We start from the raw sequence: 21,359 nt of genomic DNA on the forward strand, positions 1-21,359 counted from the left end.
AATGGTTCGCTGAATATTCTTCTTGAGATTCGCGTAGGATAGATTGCCAAAAGACTATTACTACTGCTACTACTTTCTATATCATTTTGTCAAGACTAAGCCTTTCTTGGGGATCCAAAATTGCGTGTTGTAAAGACAATTTGTGACTTCAATACACTGGTTGAGTTATTCTAAGGAAATAAAATAATTTTCTCCTTGGAATTGAAAGGGCAGATTTAAGCCCTGCATGTTCAGTTATTTGTTCTAAGGTCAATTGCATACCAGAGATATGGCAGATCTTCTTTCTGTTTTCTTCCTGCTTTCTACTTTGTTTTCCTGTCATTCTTTCTCGTATCACTTGTGCACTGATTTGAGTCTCTCCCTAACTGTCTCCTCTCAATCTATTTTGTGTTAGCATTCCAAGCTCGTCTTTTTGTTCCATTAAAATTTATTACTTCTGTTTCTGAATTTTGATGCAGGAGCTCCGCTTAAGCTGGAGAAGTCACTCAACTTTTGCTCATACACTGGAATTGCCTGCTGTGACTCTGCTAAAGATTTGCAGGTGCATAAAAGCTTTCAAGCTTTGAACGTTTCTGATGCAGCATGTGCTTCTGTCTTGAAATCTATTTTATGTTCAGTAAGTAAAGCACCGGACCTCTGCTTTAAGATAGTACTACATTCTGGTCTGACTCTATTCTCTTGGAAATCTCCTGTGTCTCTTTTTCCCGACCCCTCATTCAAAATGAATCAAATAAATTTTGAATCCCCAGTTTTCTGAACTATGCTGGTGCTTCAGTATCATTTCTGAATATTACACAACTCAAAGGTTTGCTGTAAGTTAAGATGACAAATAGAAAATCTCATTCAATGATCTGAACTAAAAGCAAGAAGAAAAATTAGCTAAATACTAAGATTATGAGGTATTAGCAACCCTTATAACTGTCTTTTTACTATAAAGTCCACTTTGTACTTCAAATATTCATGTCCCAAACCAGATAATATATTCATTTAAGCAAACAAAATTTGGTGTCTTTATATCAGAGGGTTGTTTATATCCTCACATTTTGTTATGCATAACATGAGTCACCGTCATGAATGGCCAAGGGAAATAAGGAATCAGAACTGGTGATTTTAATTTTTTCAAAAGAATAAAATTAAATAAATTCTCCTACTTATTTACTCTGCTTTCAACAAGTGGGAAGCAATGATTAGCTCGTTTACTCTTTAATACATACATTCTGTCTATGCTAATAGTTTTTTGTTCACAATTTCAAGCCTGTAGTCAATTTTCTGCTCAGCTATATGATGTTAAGTCAGGGCTCAGAGAAGTTCCAGTTCTTTGCAACTCCACAGGAACACATAAATCACCTCACTTCAGCACTGGTGCTTCAATTGGCTTCTGCCCAAAGATATGGGATATATGTGGGAATATATCCATATTGAATCCTCCATTTGTGCAATCAAAACAAGGCAGATTTGGAATCAACTTAAGTTCCTCTCCTTCGAAGTTAATGGATCAATGGCAGTCCAGGAAAGATTTTTGTGAAGCATTTGGTGGGCCTTCAGATGAAGGTGAAGTCTGTTTCGATGGAGAATCTGTTTTGTTTGTGCATGAAGAAGCTCCTCAACATCCAGAAGGCCTGTGCCTTGAAAAAATAGAAAATGGGGCTTATCTTAATTTGATACCACATCCAGATGGCTCTAATCGTGTCTTCTTGTCCAACCAAAAAGGTAAGATATGGTTGGCAAATGTTCCTGATGTTGGATCAAGTGAGGTTTTGGGGACTGTTGAGTCCCAACCGTTCCTAGACATAACTGATCAAGTGCTCTTTGATAATGAGTTTGGTTTAATGGGAATGGCATTTCACCCAAACTTTGCAAACAATGGTCGCTTCTTTTTGTCATTCAATTGTGATAAGATGCAACACCAAGGGTGTTTTGCTAGGTGTTTATGCAACATAGACGTGAATTGTGATGCCTCAAAGATTGGTGCTGATAATGGGATCCAGCCATGTCAGTACCATAGCATTATTGCAGAATTCACTTTCAATGGCACTGCACCAAAACCTTCCATGGTACACGTTCACACGTTACTGTTAGTTTGTTTCTAAAACCTCTCACCATATGATTCTAATGGAATTACATTAAATGATTTGTTTTTGCAAGTCAAAAAGAGCAAATCCTCTGGAGGTGAGAAGGATAGTAACAATGGGTCTGCCATACAGGGGAGGTCATGCAGGACAGCTTCTTTTGGACCTGAAGATGGGTATCTCTACTTGACAATGGGAGATGGTGCACGCAAAGATGATCCTTACAATTTTGCACAGAATAAGAAATCCCTACTTGGAAATATATTGAGATTTGACATAGATAACATTCCTAGTAAGTATTTGTGGACCAAAAGATATTTTTCTTTCTTGAGCCATCAACTATTTGTTTTATCTTTAAATTGTCCTTGATGCAGAATATGCAGAGACGTATAAAACGTATACGCCTTTATAGCTATATGCTTTCAATTATGGTTTCCAAATGAAGATATTTATTTCGTATGATCAGTTTAGAAAACTCAAAGAAAGTACATAACAAATAAATGTACCAATGCAGTTCAGTTTCCTTCCTTCAATATGTATATTTAACTTCATGAGAAGTTCACGGTGACTTGTGCATTGCCTGGCATGTCAACCAATAACTTTACACATAGGAAATCTTTTCCCTTTATATCTACTATTGATGCTTTTGTGCTGAAAGTTAGTTACGTATGGTTGATGAATAAATATTTGTAGTTTTGCCGAACTATGATGCTGAAGTCTGGAACAATTTTGTCATTCATGTTTTCAGTTTACTGGGGCTAGATAATAAATGTTCTTGGCTTCGTAATATATATCAGAGAGTTAGGTCGTGATGATGCTAAATAATCTAACACTAACTTGCCAAATGACCAGGTGAAAAAGAAATAAACGACCTCGGTCTGTGGGGAAATTACTCTATTCCAAGAGATAATCCATATGTAGAAGACAGGGAACTGGGGCCTGAGATCTGGGCCTTTGGATTTAGAAATCCTTGGCGCTGCAGTTTTGATTCAGAAAGGACTTCCTACTTCCTCTGTGGAGACACTGGACAGGTTTGGAGAGCATGTATTGTCTACTTCATATATTTTTCTCATTCAGATGTTAATTCTTGATTCTATTCCAAGATATTGATGTAACTATTTGAGAGTTTCAATGCTATTCGTGATTGCTTCTGAAGTCAGCAGTATTGATCTTTGCTCCTGAAAGTAAGAAAGAACTTTTGAAATTTTAATAGGATGGTAATACTATAATTTCTGAAATCTTAGCATGGACTGCATCCTACAGATTAATCATTCTATAGACTGTGTGAAGTACATTATTTCAGCACTGAACATCAAGGACTTCAGAGTTCGATCTTGAATTCTTTATTTCTCTTATTTACCTATTACCAATTAGTTCACTTTGTGGCTCATTTACCTCTTGATTGCTAATGTTCCGAATAGGATCAATATGAAGAAGTTGATATTGTCACAAAGGGAGGAAATTATGGCTGGCGGGTATATGAGGGACCCCTTCCTTTCCATCCACAACTTTCTCCTGGAGGAAGTACCCCTCCTAGTCCTATAAATCCTATCTTTCCGGTAATGGGTTATAGTCACTCTGAGATAGATAAGAATCTTGGATTAGGCTCAATAATAGGTGGTTTTTTCTATCGGTCATTGGCTGATCCATGCATCAATGGGAGGTTAGAACTTAGTCTTTTAAGCAATTGTGTGTTGGTAATGTCTTTTAACCAAATGTTGTTCTCCTATACGCATCGAAAGTTTCTTTACTTGTGTTTAATAACCATCATGATCCTAATTTAAAATTCCAGGTACATATACATGGATTTGTATGGGGAAGCTGTTACGAAATGTATTTTTATGATGATTAAAATAAAGTAAAGAGAGTTTTTTTGAGAAGGAAGACCACAGATACCAAGAAAACCAGGTGCTGGACATTAGAGAAGATATTTTCTCACACTTACACACAGACTTGTCTTGCCATACATTACTTAAAAAACTGCAACTTAAGTCAAGGAAAACCAACAACGAAAAACTGAAAATCTAGTGCCATGATCTGCACATTCTAAGTCTGGTACCTAGAATGGGATAACCACCCACTACATGAAATGTGGTCAAGCACCACAACCAACTTTTAAGCATTAACTGTAAAATAAACATAAACAATAAGTAAAGCTCCACTGTTGACACTGTGAACAACTTCAATGCTGAGACAGGAACCACTCTCAACACACCTCCTTGGTTCCTGACTTACAGACTCCCAATTTGGCTCTCAGATAAATGAATTTTTCTTTGCTTAATCCTTTAGTAAGGATATCTGCAAGTTGATCTTCAGTGCTGCAATGCTCTACCTTGATTTCTCCATTCTTCACAGCTTCTCTAATGGAATGAAATTTCACTCTGATGTGTTTAGTGCGACCATATTGTACAGGATTTTTGGCAATTGAAATGGCTGACCTGCTATCAATGAACAGAGTAGTGCCCTCTATTTGTACGAAACCCAAGTCTCCAAGCATTTTCCTTAGCCAAACTGCATGGTTTGTTGCTGAAGCGGCTGAGATATATTCAGCCTCTGCTGATGATTGGGCAACCACCTCCTGCTTTCGAGAATTCCAAGAAAAAACAGCACTACCAAATGAAAAACAAAATCCATTCGTACTCTTGGAATCATCCAAGCATCCAGCCAAATCGCTGTCACAATATCCCACCAGCTCCTTGCTTTCTCGTTTTTCAAACTTGAGTCCATAGTCCACAGTTCCCTTAATGTATCGCAGAACCCTTTTCAAAGCTAAAAAATGAATCTCTGAAGGAGCTTGCATATATCTGGATAATAAGCTTGCTGTGAACATTAAATCAGGCCGTGAGGCTGTTAAGTATAGTAGAGAGCCAATTAAACTTCTATAAGTTGAATCAACAGCTGCTGGAGCTCCATCATCTTTATTAAACTTTGCACCGGTAACCAATGGAGTTTCCACCATTTACAAGCTTCCATGCGAAATCTTATCAGCATTTCACAAGCATATTTGCGTTGATGCACAAATATAAAATCAGAAGCTTGATGAAATTGCAAGCGCAGAAAATATGTTGTTTCCCCCTAGTCTGACATCTCAAATTCTTGTTTCATGCTTCTTTTGAAATCATCAAGAACCAACCCACTAGGACCAGTGATTAACAGGTCATCCACATAAAGAGAAATAATGAGCTTATCAGAAAAAGTTGAATCACTTACATATAATGTAGGCTCGTTAGCACTTCTGATAAAGCCTGGAGACTTTAAATATGTGTCGATTCTATCATACCATGCCCGGGGAGCTTGTTTGAGACCATACAATGCCTTCACAAGCTTGCAAACTTTTCCTTCATTGCCAGGTTCAGCAAAGCCTTCCAGTTGCTCGATGAAGATGTCTTCAGATAATGTGCCATTCAAAAAAGCTGACTTGACATCCATATGCCAGATTTTCCACCCTTCTCTTGCTGCTGCAGCAGTGAGTAATCTTATTGTATCGTGTCTGGCCACTGGAGTGAATGTTTCCCAATAATCCACCCCATAAACTTGGGAATACCCCTTAACAACTAACCTGGCTTTGTATTTGTTGACTGTTCTATCAGCATTCAACTTTGTTTTAAATATCCATTTTACTCCAATGATATTTTGATCTACTGGCCGATCAACAAGGACCCAAGTGCCATTTTTCCTGATCATTTCCATTTCAGTCTCTATGGCTTGTCTCCAATTGTTATCTGCTGATGCTTCTTCGAAATTGGGAGGCTCAACTATAGCAGTATTGCATCTGCTATATATGTCTTGCAATGTTCTTGTTCCTCTAACTGCTAAACTCTCATCTTCAATGTCTTCTTCATGATTCTGTTCATTCAAAACTGCATCATCAAAGAAGTTCACTTTCTCTGAAATTCCAACAGCATTCGTTTCCCAATTCCATCTACTTTTCTCATCGAACCAAACATCTCTACTGACAGATATTTTCTTGCTTTGAACTTCGTAAACCCGATATCCTTTGGAGACACTACTGCAACCAAGGTGAATACCGATCTCTGTCTTGTAATCTAGTTTGGTTCTTTTCTGTTCAGGAATTTGCACATAACAAATGCACCCGAAAATTCTCAAGTGAGTCATAGAAGGTTTTTCTCCAAGCCAGATTTCATGAGCATTACGATTTTTGAGACTGCTTGAAGGCAAGATATTAAGCAAATTCACTGCATTGCTTGCAGCCTCTGCCCAAAACAACTTAGGCAATCCTTTCTCATGTAGTAAACAATGTGTCATCTCCAATATGGTCCTATTTTTCCTCTCACAGACCCCATTTTGCTGAGGGGTGTATGAGATTGTTAACTGGTGCTTAATTCCCTTTTCAACAAGATAACTTTTGAAAGTATTCGAACAGAACTCTGAACCATTATCAGTTCTAAGGACTTTCACCCTTTTTTCAGACTCATTCTCCACCAATGCTTTCAAGCTCTTAAACTTCTCAAATACTTCTGATTTATTCTTTAAAAAATAAATCCAACAGTATCGAGAAAAGTCATCAATAAAAATGACATAATAGATGGTACCACTTAGTGAAGCAGTATTAACTGGACCACCAACATCAGAATGAACAAGTTGCAATTTGTCACTTGCTCTCCAAGAACTTGAAAGGGGAAATGGCATACGGCTCTGTTTGCCATGTATACAAGTGCTGCAAATTTGCTTAGGAATGGACATACTCGAAAGTCCTTCAACAGTGTTAGAATTAATCATGTGACTCAAAGATATAAAGTTTACATGTCCTAACCTTTTATGCCACAAGTCAGCATCAATTTCTTGACCAACACAGGTAGTGTGCTCGATTTTCATTCAGTCAATAGAGTAGCATCGATTTTTCATTTTGACAATCATTAACTCATCACCAGATGGATCAAAAATTGTGCAGAATTTTTCTTTGAACAAAAGAGTGTAGTGATTTTCAGCTAGTTGACCCACACTTAGAAGATTTTGTGTCACTTCAGGCACATAATGGACCTCTGAGATGTATTTGGTGCAGTTCATTGTTTCCACAGCTACTGTTCCTATTCCCATAATCTTCAAATAAATCTCATTTCCAATTCTAACTCTTGCCTTGAAGTTTCTGTCAAGCTTAGTAAAGAGTTGATCATTCCCTGTCATGTGATTGGAGCACCCACTATCTATGAGCCAAGTGTTTCTTTCCTCATCATCTGCAATCTGAGCCATAAAGAGTTGTTCTTCTGTTGCATCTACTTGTTCTGCAACTGCTGCCTTTTCATCTGTGTGACTATTCTTGGCCTTACAAACCTTTTCAACATGACCGAATTGGTTACAAGACCTACACTTAACATTAGGCCTGTACCAACAATATTTAGGAGTATGATTCCTTTTTTTATAGTGCTGATAGGGAGGAAATTTATTTCTCTATTTGTTTTGCTTGCCATCACCATTCTTCTTTTCTTTATCTCGCCTGATGTTGTCATGTTTTTTAGCATTGTAGTTGCCAAGTCTGAGATCCTTCGTCCTTGCTATAAGAGCAGTCTCAACACTCTCCTCCTGACGAATGGCTCTCCTTTGTTCTTGCGCTAGTAGCGCATTTATCAATTCAGTCACTGAGAGTTTAGACATATCCTTCGAGTCTTCCAATGAGGAGATTTTTGCTTCAAATTTTTCTGGTAAGCTAACCAGAAATTTATGGACAATCCTTCTGTCAGGAAGCTCTTCACCCAATAACCTCAGTTGATTGACAATCTTCAAGACTTTTTCAGAATAGTCTTTTATAGTTTCATCTTCTCTCATCTTTAGCACCTCAAACTCCCTCAGCAAATTGAGCACTTGAATCTGTCTCGTTTTGTCACTGCCATGAAATTCTTCTTTAAGCTTGTCCCAAGCTTCTTTTGGAGATTCACAAGCCATAATTCTTGTGAAGATTGAGTTAGTCACGGCAGAGTGAATACATGAGAGAGCTTTGTAGTGCTCAGCTACCTCCTCACTGTGTTGCTTTATCTGAGTGATGGTTGGATTTGCATGCCTCATAACCGGGGGTTCTCCCCCAACTTCTAAAACCTCCCACAAATCAAAGGCTCGGAGATAAGCCTTCATTTTAACAGCTCATATAGGGTAATTTTCTCCTGAAAAAAATAGGTGGAGTGGAGGCATTGTAACTTGCAGAAGCCATTGAAAAAACAATGAAATGCAAGCAAAAAAAGAATACTACGATGATGCTGGTTTTCACACTTGATGACAAGAAAAATGAAAGAAATCTAGGTCCCTCAAGATCCCTCTTACAGCTCTGATACCATGTTAAGAAATGTATTTTTATGATGATTAAAATAGAGTAAAGAGAGTTTTTTTGAGAAGGAAGACCAGAGATATCAAGAAAACCAGGTGCTGGACATTAGAGAAGATATTTTCTCACACTTACACACAGACTTGTCTTGCCATACATTACTTAAAAAACTGCAACTTAAGTCAAGGAAAACCAACAACGAAAAACTGAAAATCTAGTGCCATGATCTGCACATTCTAAGTCTGGTACCTAGAATGGGATAACCACCCACTACATGAAATGTGGTCAAGCACCACAACCAACTTTTAAGCATTAACTATAAAATAAACATAAACAATAAGTAAAGCTCCACTGTTGACACTGTGAACAACTTCAATGCTGAGACAGGAACCACTCTCAACAGAAGCTATCTGGGCAGGGAGTGAGTATCCTTTAAACAGTGGCGGCTTCACTACTTCAAGAATTCCTTTCAGATGTGCTCGTGACACTCCAATCCCATGTGTCATCACAACAGGAAGTTCTTCCCCTTCCCTCAGATTTGTGTTCTCACTTATTGAAGATAACAGGATAGATCTTTATATCCTCACAAGCACAGGCGTTTATAGAGTTGCAAGACCAAGCCGTTGTAACCTCAAATGTTCTAAAGAAATTGTTGCCAATGTGACTCCAACATCACACTCTTCATCTTCCGTAGCTATCAATGGCTTGAGGGGTTGCAGATTTATTGGTCTGCTTGTCTTCTTTGTACTAGTACTTAGCTTGTAGAGATACGGTACCTGTTTTACACTCTGCTTAAAGGCATTAATTTTCTGTATTTACATCAGATTGCTTTTCTATTAAATCTCAAAAGCAAATCCACGTCCCTAAGAAACTGCAGGTGTCATGAAGTTTATATATCAGATCTCTTTTCCAGGAAAACAACTAAACTAGGGCAGTTGTCCTGGATCAAGCATTTGCACCTTGAGGATAAAGTGGCTTATCATGCATTACATTAATGCCATGGAACAGTTGGGAAAGTGTTCCACCTACCCTGTCAAAAGCACTAAAAAAGTGCAGATTACTGCAATTACTTTAGCTAGGGAATAACATTTTGCTGACTTTTGTACATGATGTGCAATTTGGGGAAGAGATCATAATTGAAAAACTATGAATTGTTCACAAAGAAAAGCAGTTTTTCCTCAAGGAAGCTCCTCATTTGACATTCCCCCATGTTTTGAGTAGCTATGCAGATATGGAATTGCATTTCCTTGACAAAGTAGGTGAGTGGCCATTGATTTATATGATGAAGCTACAGATAGTATGAAGCTATGGAAATTCTATGCCTAATGCTAATACCATCGTTTTTCCATTCATAAGATATAAAAATGAAAGAGAAGAACAAATTACTAGATTAATAGATAACTGGGAGGCTAAATCTGCTTCATTTGGTCAATGCTTATTATTTTAAAAGATGTTGGTTGTTGATGACACATGGGATTGGAGAAGATCGGATGACATCAAAGTGTTGGAGTACAAAACATGGAGACAAGTCAGTGTTTGTTAAGATATCCCAAGTGATGAATGGAGATATGATGCTCTTGCTACTGTCCTATAATGTAATGCAGTTTTAGATCTATTTGTCTTTATCATACATACAGGACATTATTATCTGTAAGACATGGTCTCTTTATGCTTACATATATGATATATCATCACTTACATCATGGGAACTACTCATTGATATCGATATTGATATAAATATTATCTTCAAAGAGACATAATGGCATAATTTGTAAATATATCAAATATCATGAACACTTATTTTTGGTCTTTTCTCCAACATAAACCGCATTGGACGGTACGTGTTTAATATTTTATCGAGGAAATATCGGTAACAGTTGCAATATTTTTGTGTTAGAAAGCAACACCGATTGAAGGTAGGGATGTTCAAAAGGTCCATTCGATTGGATATGTATTAAAATTTTAAAAATAAAAAAATCAAATTTATTTTATGTAAAAATCAAATCAAATCAAATCGAACCGGCTATTATATGTAATTAAATAGATCAAATCGAACTATTTGATCGGTTTTCAAAAAATTGAATTGAAATAAATTTTTTACAATATTTTACAAAATTTTAAAATAATATATATAAATATAAATTTCAACATGTTCAAGTAAATTTAACAATATTTTAAATTTAATATATATTCTCTAAATGATGCAAAAATTAAAAAATAGATACTAACATATATATATATATGTATAATAATTTAAATTTTTATTAATTTAAGTTTGATTGTTTTAACTGTTTGATTGAAAAATTTAATTATCGAAATCAAATCGAGTTAACCAAAATAATCAAACTTGTAAAATCCAACACTTTGTAAACCGCTCTGATCAAATCGAAAAACTAAACATATTTTGATTCAGTCAATTTTTTCGATTTGGAATGATCTTGCTCGCCCATAATTGAAGTAATGTCTATGAAAATCATTTAAGTCTCTCATTCTCATGAATTAATTATAAGTGGAATTTTTTTATTTGCAAGGTTCCATAATAATTGAATGGAAGTTTCCTTGCTTTCTCTTTTTTCTTTTACCTTCAAATTTTATCTTGGATCAATTATAAGATCTGAACGACAACTTGGACAAAGTTTGAATTGTTCAGTAGTAATAACTTGCGAGAATTGATAGTTAACTGAAAAGAAGTTACCAAACTGATAAGAGAAAAAAGCCAGCAAAACAGAGGTTCAAGTCCTTGTTTGATGGATTAAATTAGGGGGGTTCGGTGAATGTTTTTAGAGGGAAATAAGTACCCACCAACCATCAGCTGAAGCAGTTCCCGGCCAGGTAAATCTTCTTGTTTTTTCAACTTTCTTTATCCCAGTAAATATGTCATTTGTGTGCCCCAAAGTCAGAAGTAGATTTCAATCCGATTTCTTAAAAACAGACTTGTTTTTTGCCCTGGTCGAACTAGAAAAGAGTTGTGCCGTGGCCCATGGCCATGCCACCACTAAACCAAAAGAAGCAAGTTGGGGTTTTGGGTGCATTGATTTTCCTGTCTCCACATTCAAAAGTCGCAGCTTCTTTAAAACACTGAACAAATGTTAGTAGACCATCAGACCCAGATCCTTTGGCCTTCGCATTCATTCATTATTCTCTTCTTTTAGAATGAACAGTATTGCAATCTGTGATGGATCATGTACTTTTCTCTTGTGTTTCTCTCTCTCTCTCGACATATATATATTCAAAAGTCTTTTCTCTTATCTGTTTCTGCTAGTTTTGACGTCATCCCGGTCGTTAGCTTCCCTTCCTTTCTTTCATTTTTTTAAAACCTTTTTTGAATGATAAAATGAAACATCTTGTCAAGTTGTTTTATTATTTATGTTCAAATATTATGACCATGCTTTCGCGCTTGTGGTTCGGTGGTGGTGTTGAGGGTTAAATGCAATACTATACCAATCAACTTAAAAAGGTACAATTAATGTGGGCACGAGACAAGTTGAACCAACCATGATCTGAACTATCCCAACTTGGTTTTGTGGGCAAAAAGACAAAAAAAAAAAAAAGGTGGGTCTTTTCTACTAGTTTTACATTTTTTAAAGTCTCACCCACTCTGTTTGACTCTTAATAAAAAAAGTTCAGGTCAACAAATGCATACTGGCCAATTGATGTCTCAATATCTGTTTGAAAGCCACTGACAATGAATTGGTGACTTTCAGCTCATTAAGTTGAAGGACAAAATGTCAAAAGCTTGTGTTAAAAAAAATATAGGAATTAGGAAGAAAGAGAGAAAATTGAAATCAAGCTTCCTTCTGGAAAGGGTGGTTTAAAAAATGAAGGTTGATGGAGAAAAGGAGTTCAACTGATGTAGAATGAATAAAAGATTCAAAGGGTATTTGAAAATGAATTTCCTTCTGGAAGCTGAGTTAAGGCGATTTTGATGTGGAGAGAGACAAGGGGACTGCTGAGAGATAGAGTAGATGGAAGTGGGAAGAATGTTCAAAAGCCAGAACGGAAAACCATTTGTTGTATATAATCTTATTTTGTACCCGAAGTCAACTCAGTAGCATTTCCCTAAAGATGCGCTGAGGTGTAGATAAAATAAAGCGTGTCATAGCAAAAGCTGCATTCCTCTACCAATTTGGTGTGATGGAAAGTGTTTTTGCTATCATCTTCCTCTTCTCCAACTTGCTGTTGCTTCCTTATCCCTCCTTTTCTTTTCCTTTATGTACAAATTCCCGTAAGTTCTGCACCTAAAACTAATAGTTGTTTGTTTCAGTTTCATGGAGTGATTAACCATTTTTATTTATTTTACTACTTCTGCAATTATATGCCTGAATTTCCAATTTTTTTCCCCTTTGTTCCTTTCTCTGCTGTAGGGGCACCTCTCACCTTGAACACCACGCTCAAATTTTGTTCCTACAATGGAAGTAGCTGTTGCAACTCCACAGAAGATTCACAATTGCAGAGGCAATTTCAAGCAATGAATATCTCTCATCCCAGCTGTGCCTCACTTCTGCAATCAGTTCTCTGTGCAGTAAGACTTTCATTTCTTCCATTATTGATATAAAAAAAAAAGAAAAGAAAAAAAAAACATGTTAGTTCTGGGTCAAATTTCAAACCTTGCATTGGTTTAATGTATAATTCATGAGATTTTGATGTAGGATCTAAAATGAAGCAATTGTAGGGCACTTGCATTCTGATTTTCAAGCAGCTTTCTTTGATTGTAACCTAATTCTACATGTACTCTGATGGGAAATTGGAATATGAGGTTAAAAATCTCTTCTAAAAATTGCATTATTTGCCTGTATATGGCTGTAAGTATAGACTTGGAATCTCCTTTCCGATTATTTGTTTGATCCCTCATGCCCATCAGAAATGAAGATTTTCATGTTGGCAGTTTCCTGTTGAATTCTGGATGGACTGCATGGGTTTATAACTTCATAAAGGAATTCAGTTGCCTTAATAGTTATATTTAATTGCTTATAATACTGTTCATATTTTGTTGGGGTAATAATTCAGATAGCTAGAGTATTTATCATAGGGTTATAGAATTTTTCATTTTTCAAATTTCCCCCTCTTGATGAGTGATGGTTTTGTTTCCCTTTGTTTCTGATGATGTAAAAGATGAGAAAACAAAATCGAGAAGTCTGCAACCATATTCCTGTGGCAACCAATAGAAGCTTCTAATTTTCTCTGAAGAATAGACAAGATTTGAGTGGAATGTTACAGATAAAGAATACTACTATAATTGCTGAACTAGTAACTTGGTTTGTTTCATCGCGACTGCCATCAATGTGCACAATATGCAGATGATGAAAAAATAAAAGAAATATCTTGTATGAATTACAAAAATATTTTCCCGAAGTGTATAAGTAAAGAAAACCTGCTAATGAGCTTGAATACAGCTTCTGTTGTTACTTATTCTCTCTCTCTCTCTCTCTCTGTCTCTAATCAGTTCTCTCAAAAGGTTTTACCAAGTTTACATTCTTTCTATGATTGTCAGAGATGTGATCCATTTTCAGCAAAGTTATTTACAATCGATTCTGTGACCCGACCAGTGCCTCTCCTCTGCAACTCTACTGTTTCAACAAATTCATCTCAGTCTAACCAAGCAACAAATGATTTCTGCTCTCAAGTATGGGATACATGTCAAAATGTATCTATACTAAATTCCCCCTTTGCACCTTCATTACAAGGGCAAGCTGGAGCACCAGTCAATTCAAATTTCACCAAACTGACTGAACTTTGGCAGTCAAAAATTGATTTCTGCAATGCATTTGGTGGAGCATCTACTGATGCATCAGTTTGCTATGATGGCAAACCTGTTACACTAAATGAGACTGGAACTCCTAGTCCTCCACATGGCTTATGCCTTGAGAAAATCGGGAATGGAAGTTACCTAAATATGGTTGCTCACCCAGATGGGTCAAACCGTGCATTCTTCTCCAATCAACAAGGTAAGATTTGGTTGGCGACTATTCCTGAAGTGGGATTGGGAGGAACATTGGAGCTTGATGAATCCAACCCCTTTATAGATCTTACTGATGAAGTTCATTTTGACACTGCATTTGGGATGATGGGTATTGCATTTCATCCAAACTTTGCACAGAATGGCCGATTCTTTGCCTCATTCAATTGTGATAAGGGTAAATCGCCAGGATGTACAGGAAGATGTTCATGTAATTCCGATGTTAACTGTGATCCTTCAAAACTACCTACAGACAATGGTGCACAGCCATGCCAGTATCAAAGTGTTATTGCAGAATATACTGCCAATGGTACCGGATCCCAGCCTTCCTCGGTACACACCTTTCACACTTAAAACTTCTTCCAAATTTTTTAGATCAAAGATTATAATTGAATTATTCCATTTTCAGGCAAAAACTGCTAAATCATTAGAAGTGAGAAGGATATTCACTATGGGCCTTCCCTTTACTTCTCAACATGGTGGACAGATACTTTTTGGACCTACAGATGGGTATTTATATTTTATGATGGGGGATGGTGGTGGTGATGGTGATCCCTACAATTTTGCTCAAAACAAGAAATCAGTGCTTGGAAAAATCATGAGGCTTGATGTAGATGATATACCAAGTGAGTACCAGCTTTGAGTGGTTTATACCAAACCTTTAAACGCTGACATTTCTTATTGCTAGTTGGTAGTTTCTGCTGCCTTATTGCATATATTCTTTGTATATGTTCTCCAACCCTCGTTTCTCCTATCTGACTGCACCCTCCATGAATCAACTTCTGCCTGTTTTACACTGCCTGCCTATGTACAAGTCTTGTGGGAACCTATTAATCTGCATTTATTTTGATAATTTAAGGCAATTAAAACTCTAAACACCTGTTAATTTGTCATTCATGATAATCAAATATTTAGTTCTTTCACTGAACCAACATCAGTATTAAAAAGTTAGATTTCCTTGCATCATTCAGGTGTTTGCCACTCATTTCAACTGACAGCTCAATATGTGGTTCCAGGTGCAGCAGAAATTAATAGACTTGGTCTATGGGGAAACTACTCTATCCCCAAAGACAACCCATTTAGCCAAGATGAAGAATTGCTGCCTGAAATATGGGTGTTAGGATTGAGAAATCCTTGGCGTTGCAGTTTTGACTTGGAGAGACCTTCCTATTTTATGTGTGGGGATGTTGGCGAGGTTTGACTTTTCTCTTCTAAAAACTATAGACAGGCAACTAATATACTGTCATTAGTTAACCAAAATAAGAGTGTGGATTAAAAAATCTAGGTCCTCTCAGCTCCTATTTTCTGTTTCATACAAGTTTAAGAATGCGAGCTCTGCAGGTTACATAAACATTCCCCTAAGCCCTGCAATAGCTTTCCGTTTTCATTATTTCTAATTTCTGAGAGAATGCACCATAAAGGAGACATGTGGCAATCCTCCTCAATTTGTTATTTCCCACCCTTTTGTCTTAAACATCACATGATGAGAAAATAAATTAGTCAACCTTGCCTGCTGGGAGATTCTTACAAGTTTGATGTCAGAACATTTTAAGTTGCAGCAATGCCTTTGACTTTAATCTGTTGTAGTGGTTAGGACTACATGTAATTGATTACCATCAGCATCATTTTTATTTAAATGAGATTCAACTAAAATTCAGGGTACGTGTGATCAAATTCTGAATTTACTGTAAGTTTATAATTCTACAGGATTTGTATGAAGAGGTCGACATCATCAGCAAGGGTGGAAATTATGGTTGGCGTGTGTATGAGGGCCCATATCCTTTTAATCCTACATCGTCACCTGGAGGGAATACATCTATAAATTCCATAAGCCCCATTTTGCCAGTTATGGGATATAACCACTCTGAAGTAAACAAGAACGTAGGATCAGCCTCAATTATAGGAGGTTACTTTTACAGGTCCAACACCGATCCTTGTATGTATGGGAGGTGAGTAATCTCTGTTCATTGACCAACAAGAAAACGAAGCAGGTGTTTGTTCACAGACAGGACAAAATATTTTCCGGTCACAGCTACTCTTGAAACATTAAGCTTCCTTTTGTTTGTTTCCGTAGGCAGCTGAGGCTACCAACTCTTCATTATAACTGATCAATTCTTGCTAATGTTGGTGGGGGGTTACAGGTACTTGTATGCAGATTTGTATTCTGGTGCTCTATGGGCCGCAACAGAAGATCCAGGAAATAGCGGCAACTTTTCGACAAGCACTATTCCTTTTGGGTGTGCAAGAAAGTCTCCTATACAATGCAGCACCGTGCCGGATAGTGCTCTTGCAGCGTTGGGTTACATTTACTCATTTGGGCAGGACAATAGTAAAGATATTTACTTGCTAACCAGCAGCGGAGTTTACAGAGTTGTCCCTCCAAGTCGATGCAGTTACACTTGCTCCAAGGAAAATGTTACCGCAGTCGAAAGTCCAAGTCCTACTACTTCACCACCATCACATGCAAACCAGTTGCATCCGGCATTCCTATTATCTGCTTTGTTGCTGCTTTTGTATAACCTTTCCTAACGCCATTAGTATGTTCTGGTGAGAGTAGAGACTAGAAAGGTTACTTTTTCTGTGTCTTTGTTATTGTTTTTCTGGGTTAATAAAAGAGATGTAATTTTGGTTGCTTTAAGATTCTCTTCTGGGATTTCGGAACCCCAACTTGCTTGTAGTGCTTTATATTTATATCATTTTTGGTAGAATAGAGGTTCAAAGAAGCGAAAAGGTGGGAGGAGTTTAAAAACAAAACAAGAAAAGAATAAAATTAATTGATTTATAGTGTAGAGAGAGCTACCAACATAATAATGTAGTTTCTAGGATCCATGATCGGTGTTAGGATCTAAGGCGGGTATGACCCACTAGGTCTAAGCAACCACTTTAATCAATATGTATGGGTTAGTCATGCATCATATCTATTCACACAATCATTCAACATAAATATATTCAAATATGTATGGGCGTTATCACATAGTTATGGAACTTCTCAACATAAGTGTGAAATGTTTTCTTTCATAAATAACATATGTATAATATGTATTTCATATCAACATGTAAAATGCACTCTTTGGTGCTCACATAAGCTCTTAAGTCATCAAATATCTCAAAATATGAAATCCATACAAGTATAATGCCAATCACTAGGTTCAACATTAAACATGTTTATGAGCATATAGATAAGATTTAAAGATTGAATTGTTCGTGGAACATGACTTGATTCTCTATGCTTCAAGTGGCTGCTAGATCGCCTATAAAGAAAAAACGGAATTTTATCTTCATGACAAAGGTAGAAGCTAATCATTGATCTACAAAAAAATGAAAAACTAATGTAATAACTCTATTTTATAGAGTTATTTGGTCATAATTTTGGGTGATTTTGTTTAAGTTCTTGAGATTTAATTTAAGAATTAGTTATTTTCAGTCATTTATTTTATTTAATTATAATGGGTTCAATTTCGTTAAGTTATTTTATAATATTTTACTTTAAGTTTAATTATTATTTAAGTTAGTTTGTTGCTTTTGTAGGTGCGCTATGAAAAGGGTGACAATTTGTGAAGAGGAATTCACTCAAGGTGCATATTTCAATTGCATCCAAGCATTTGGCTCATTGGTTGATGCATGATCTCTTTGCCTAAAGAGTAGGGTTCAAATCTCTCATTTTCCAATTATAAAAAAAAAGGTACAGATAAAAACTGCACATATTTTAGTATTTCAGGTATATCTTTCACTAAAAAAGTCCAATTGATGGGATTCTTAATCCATTGAAAAGCTAAGAGGCGGAGTTACAACTTTCATATTTACCACTTCACCTTGTTCAGTTTGGAAAGAGATCAAATATCATGTTGAAGTCAAAGTAGTGTAGTAAAACAAGGTGAGTAAGGCAAAATCTTGGGTGTCTCGGCCTTTAGCAAGCCAGTGCCGCGGCTCCCCGATCCACAAAGATGCCTCAGATGTGAACAAGCTTTGGCACCGTAGCTACCAAGTGCCTAGCACAGTGACACCCGAAGAGGAATTTTGAAAAAAATAATAAATAGTGGCATTTGTAAATAGAATGGAGTTCTCATGCCACCAGACTTCTATTTTGACACGAACATGAGCCCTATTTAATCCCTCCTTCGAAAATATGTAAAAAGGGAGATTGAAGAGAAAGTAAAAAGAAAAAATTAAGCAACGTTCTTTTTTGGAAAAAAGAGGCATTGAAGCTAGCAAGGAAAGTAAGGAAGATTACGGATTGGAAGATTAACAAATATTAGAGTTCTTTCTTTTCTTGTTATCTTTATACTTTTTTGTTTAGTTTTTGGTGGTTAAATTTCATTTTTGGATGATGTTCTTAGGAATTATTTTGAATTAAGTTTTTAATCTAGAATCACAATTAAATCCAATGCATAGTTTGAATTTTTAATATTCTTTCTTGCTTATGATTGATAGTATTTAAGTTGTTTATTTCAATCTTGTTCTTAGTGCACCTGATTGTTTGATCATCGATTAGATTGATTTAGAAATCTAAACTGAGCTGGACGAGGGAGTTCAGAGTAAGTCGTAGATGAAATATATGTTCAATATTAATTGTATAAGATGATTGATTTGATTCCCGTGTAGAGTAGGAATACACTTACATGTCATATGTAGCAATAATTGGAGTCTAAGCTTAATGAGCCTTTCTTGATTTCAATTTGCATAGGAATATAGTAAATTGGTTAAGGAATATGTTTTTATAAGAATATCAGAAGAGACTTATAAATATATTAGAACTCTAGGTTAACAACTTAGGCCTATTTAATAAGTAAAGAATGAATAGAAGAGAGTCAGATGAAATATTGAGGGGATATTCTAGTTCTAAACGTTTGGTTGATTGATTAATTAATTGAATTGATATTTTTATTTTCAATACTAGTTTTAATTTTAGTTTCTTTAATTTTCAGAAGTTTTAAATTTGGTTATTTGGATAAGATTGAGTTGTGTCAATTTTAGTAATTTGCAAAAAGATTTGGTCAATTCTTTGTGGGAATGAACTTTACGATCATTATATTACTTATTAATGATACGTGCACTCATTTGCATGGTCTATCCATCAAATAAGTTTTTGGCACTATTGTCAGGGAATTGTGCCAAATTTTCTTTGTTAATATTAATATCAAGCAATTTTAGTCTTAATTCAAACTTTCTTTTTCTTCGTTTTCAAGTACTTTTAGTTGTTGTATACGAAGAGTGAGAACTTTGGAGATTGTTCCTTTGGATCTAGAAATTGGAAAGACTTTTTAAAAACTCAAGAGGGAAAATTTACAAGCTTCTTCTCGCATCGAACACATTGACTGATCAACAAGAAGAAAACAAGTCTTTGAGGGGAATATGTTGTACTTCTCGTTCAAGGCCTTCATTCAAGCATTCGTAGACCTACCATCCAAGCCAATAACATTAAGATTAAACTTGCAATCATTCATATGATTTAGACTTTTCTTTAGTTTGGGGGATTGCCAAATGATCTTAATGCACATATTGTGAATTTCTTGGAGATTTGTGATACATTTAAGATTAATGGTGTTTCTGATGATGCTATTAGATTGACGTTTTTCTCGTTTTCACTAAGAGACAAGGCAAAGGGTTGGTTGAATTCACTTCCAACTAGTTCCATTAATACTTAGGATGATTTGGCTTAGAAATTCTTGGCTAAATTTTTCCACCAGCTAAGATAGCTAAGATGCAGAATGACATCATCTCCTTTATACAACTTGATTCGAAATCACTATATGAGGCTTGGGAACGGTATAAGAATTTGCTTATGAGATGTCCTCACCATGGGTTACCTAAATGGCTGCAAGTTCAGACTTTCTATAATGGTTTGCTAGGACCAATTAGAACCACCATTGATGCTGTAGCAGAATGTGTGCTTATTAGTAAATCCATTGATGAGGCTTATGACTTGTTAGAGGTGATGGCTTTCCAACAATTATCAATGGCTATCTGAAAGATTAGGTCTAAGAAAAATTATTGGTATTCATGAGCTTGATAAAATTAATGCCGAAACGTCACAATTGGCTGCTTTCACCAAGAAAATTGATACACTGGGTGTCCATGCTATTTAAAGTCCTTTTGTGACATGTGAGTTTTGTGGAGATATGCATTCTAGTGATTAGTGTCCTATTAATGCTGAATTTGCACAGTTTCTTATAAATTTTAATAGGCGACAAAATAATCCATATTCCAACAACTACAATCCTGGTTGGAGAAATCATCTTAATTTTTCTTAGAGCAACAACGAAGAATTTAGATCAACACTTAAGCCAAACATTCCTCCTGGATTTCCACCTCAAGTTAGAGCTCTTATGCTTGAGAAAAAGCCATTGGTTGAAGAGCTATTCTTCCAATACATGGCAAAGATTGATTCTCTCATTCAAAGTTAGGCAGCATCATTCCGAAACCTTGAGACACAAGTGGGTTAATGTCACGACCCAAATTCTGGGCCATGACCGGCGCATAGGCTCAATGGACATAGCCCACTAAGCCCAAGCAAGCCTATCTATATGACCTGTTCATCATTCCATCAAAAGTTGCTAAAGTTATATTTCATAATTCCAATTCAAAATAATGCTAACCATTGCCATCTCATAGTGGCATTTCCAATCAAATATACATATATTGTCTAAAACATATATCTTAATAATTTACATCGGGTTTGTTTATGCATAACAAAAGGGATACTCGACTTCCAGCGGAGAGACTCAGGCGAAAGTTCAGTTATTGAATGCCGAGATACCTACCAAGGAAATGAATCCATAAGGACACCTCGACCTAGTTATCGACTGCTTCCTGATCTGAAAATATGAAGTTGAAAACGGTGAGTATAAACCCAGTGAGTGAACAAAGGAAGGGAATAAGCAATCGATAAGAGAAGTTAAGAAATCATAATGCACTTATTTTCAAAAACAATGCAATTTAGTTTAATTCTTATTAAAACCCCTTATTAAACCCTTAATTGGTTAATCGCTTGATGATGAAGGATCCATACATATCAAAGAATTTGGAGAGTGAAAGCTTTAATAGCATTCAAGCAAGTCAA

The 21,359-nt window shown here is 36.1% G+C and overlaps 1 protein-coding gene and 1 pseudogene across 2 annotated transcripts; both read left to right on the forward strand.

Moving 5' to 3' along the window:
• LOC18604567 lies at positions 916-9,248 on the forward strand (annotated as a pseudogene).
• LOC18604568 (HIPL1 protein) lies at positions 12,013-16,966 on the forward strand. Of its 2 annotated transcripts, none has more exons than XM_007037110.2 (7): positions 12,013-12,568; positions 12,708-12,865; positions 13,835-14,632; positions 14,709-14,925; positions 15,271-15,494; positions 16,007-16,248; positions 16,441-16,966. In XM_007037110.2, exons 1-7 carry the CDS (start codon positions 12,478-12,480, stop codon positions 16,826-16,828), a joined length of 2,118 nt encoding a protein of 705 aa, XP_007037172.2. In that variant the 5' UTR covers positions 12,013-12,477; the 3' UTR covers positions 16,829-16,966. The 2 variants fall into 2 exon arrangements, with proteins under 2 accessions (XP_007037172.2, XP_007037171.2); XM_007037109.2 differs by having other exon boundaries at positions 12,017-12,568; positions 15,316-15,494.

Source organism: Theobroma cacao, chromosome 3 (assembly GCF_000208745.1).
Source record: "Theobroma cacao cultivar B97-61/B2 chromosome 3, Criollo_cocoa_genome_V2, whole genome shotgun sequence".
In the NCBI taxonomy this organism is placed as follows: Eukaryota; Viridiplantae; Streptophyta; class Magnoliopsida; order Malvales; family Malvaceae; genus Theobroma; species Theobroma cacao.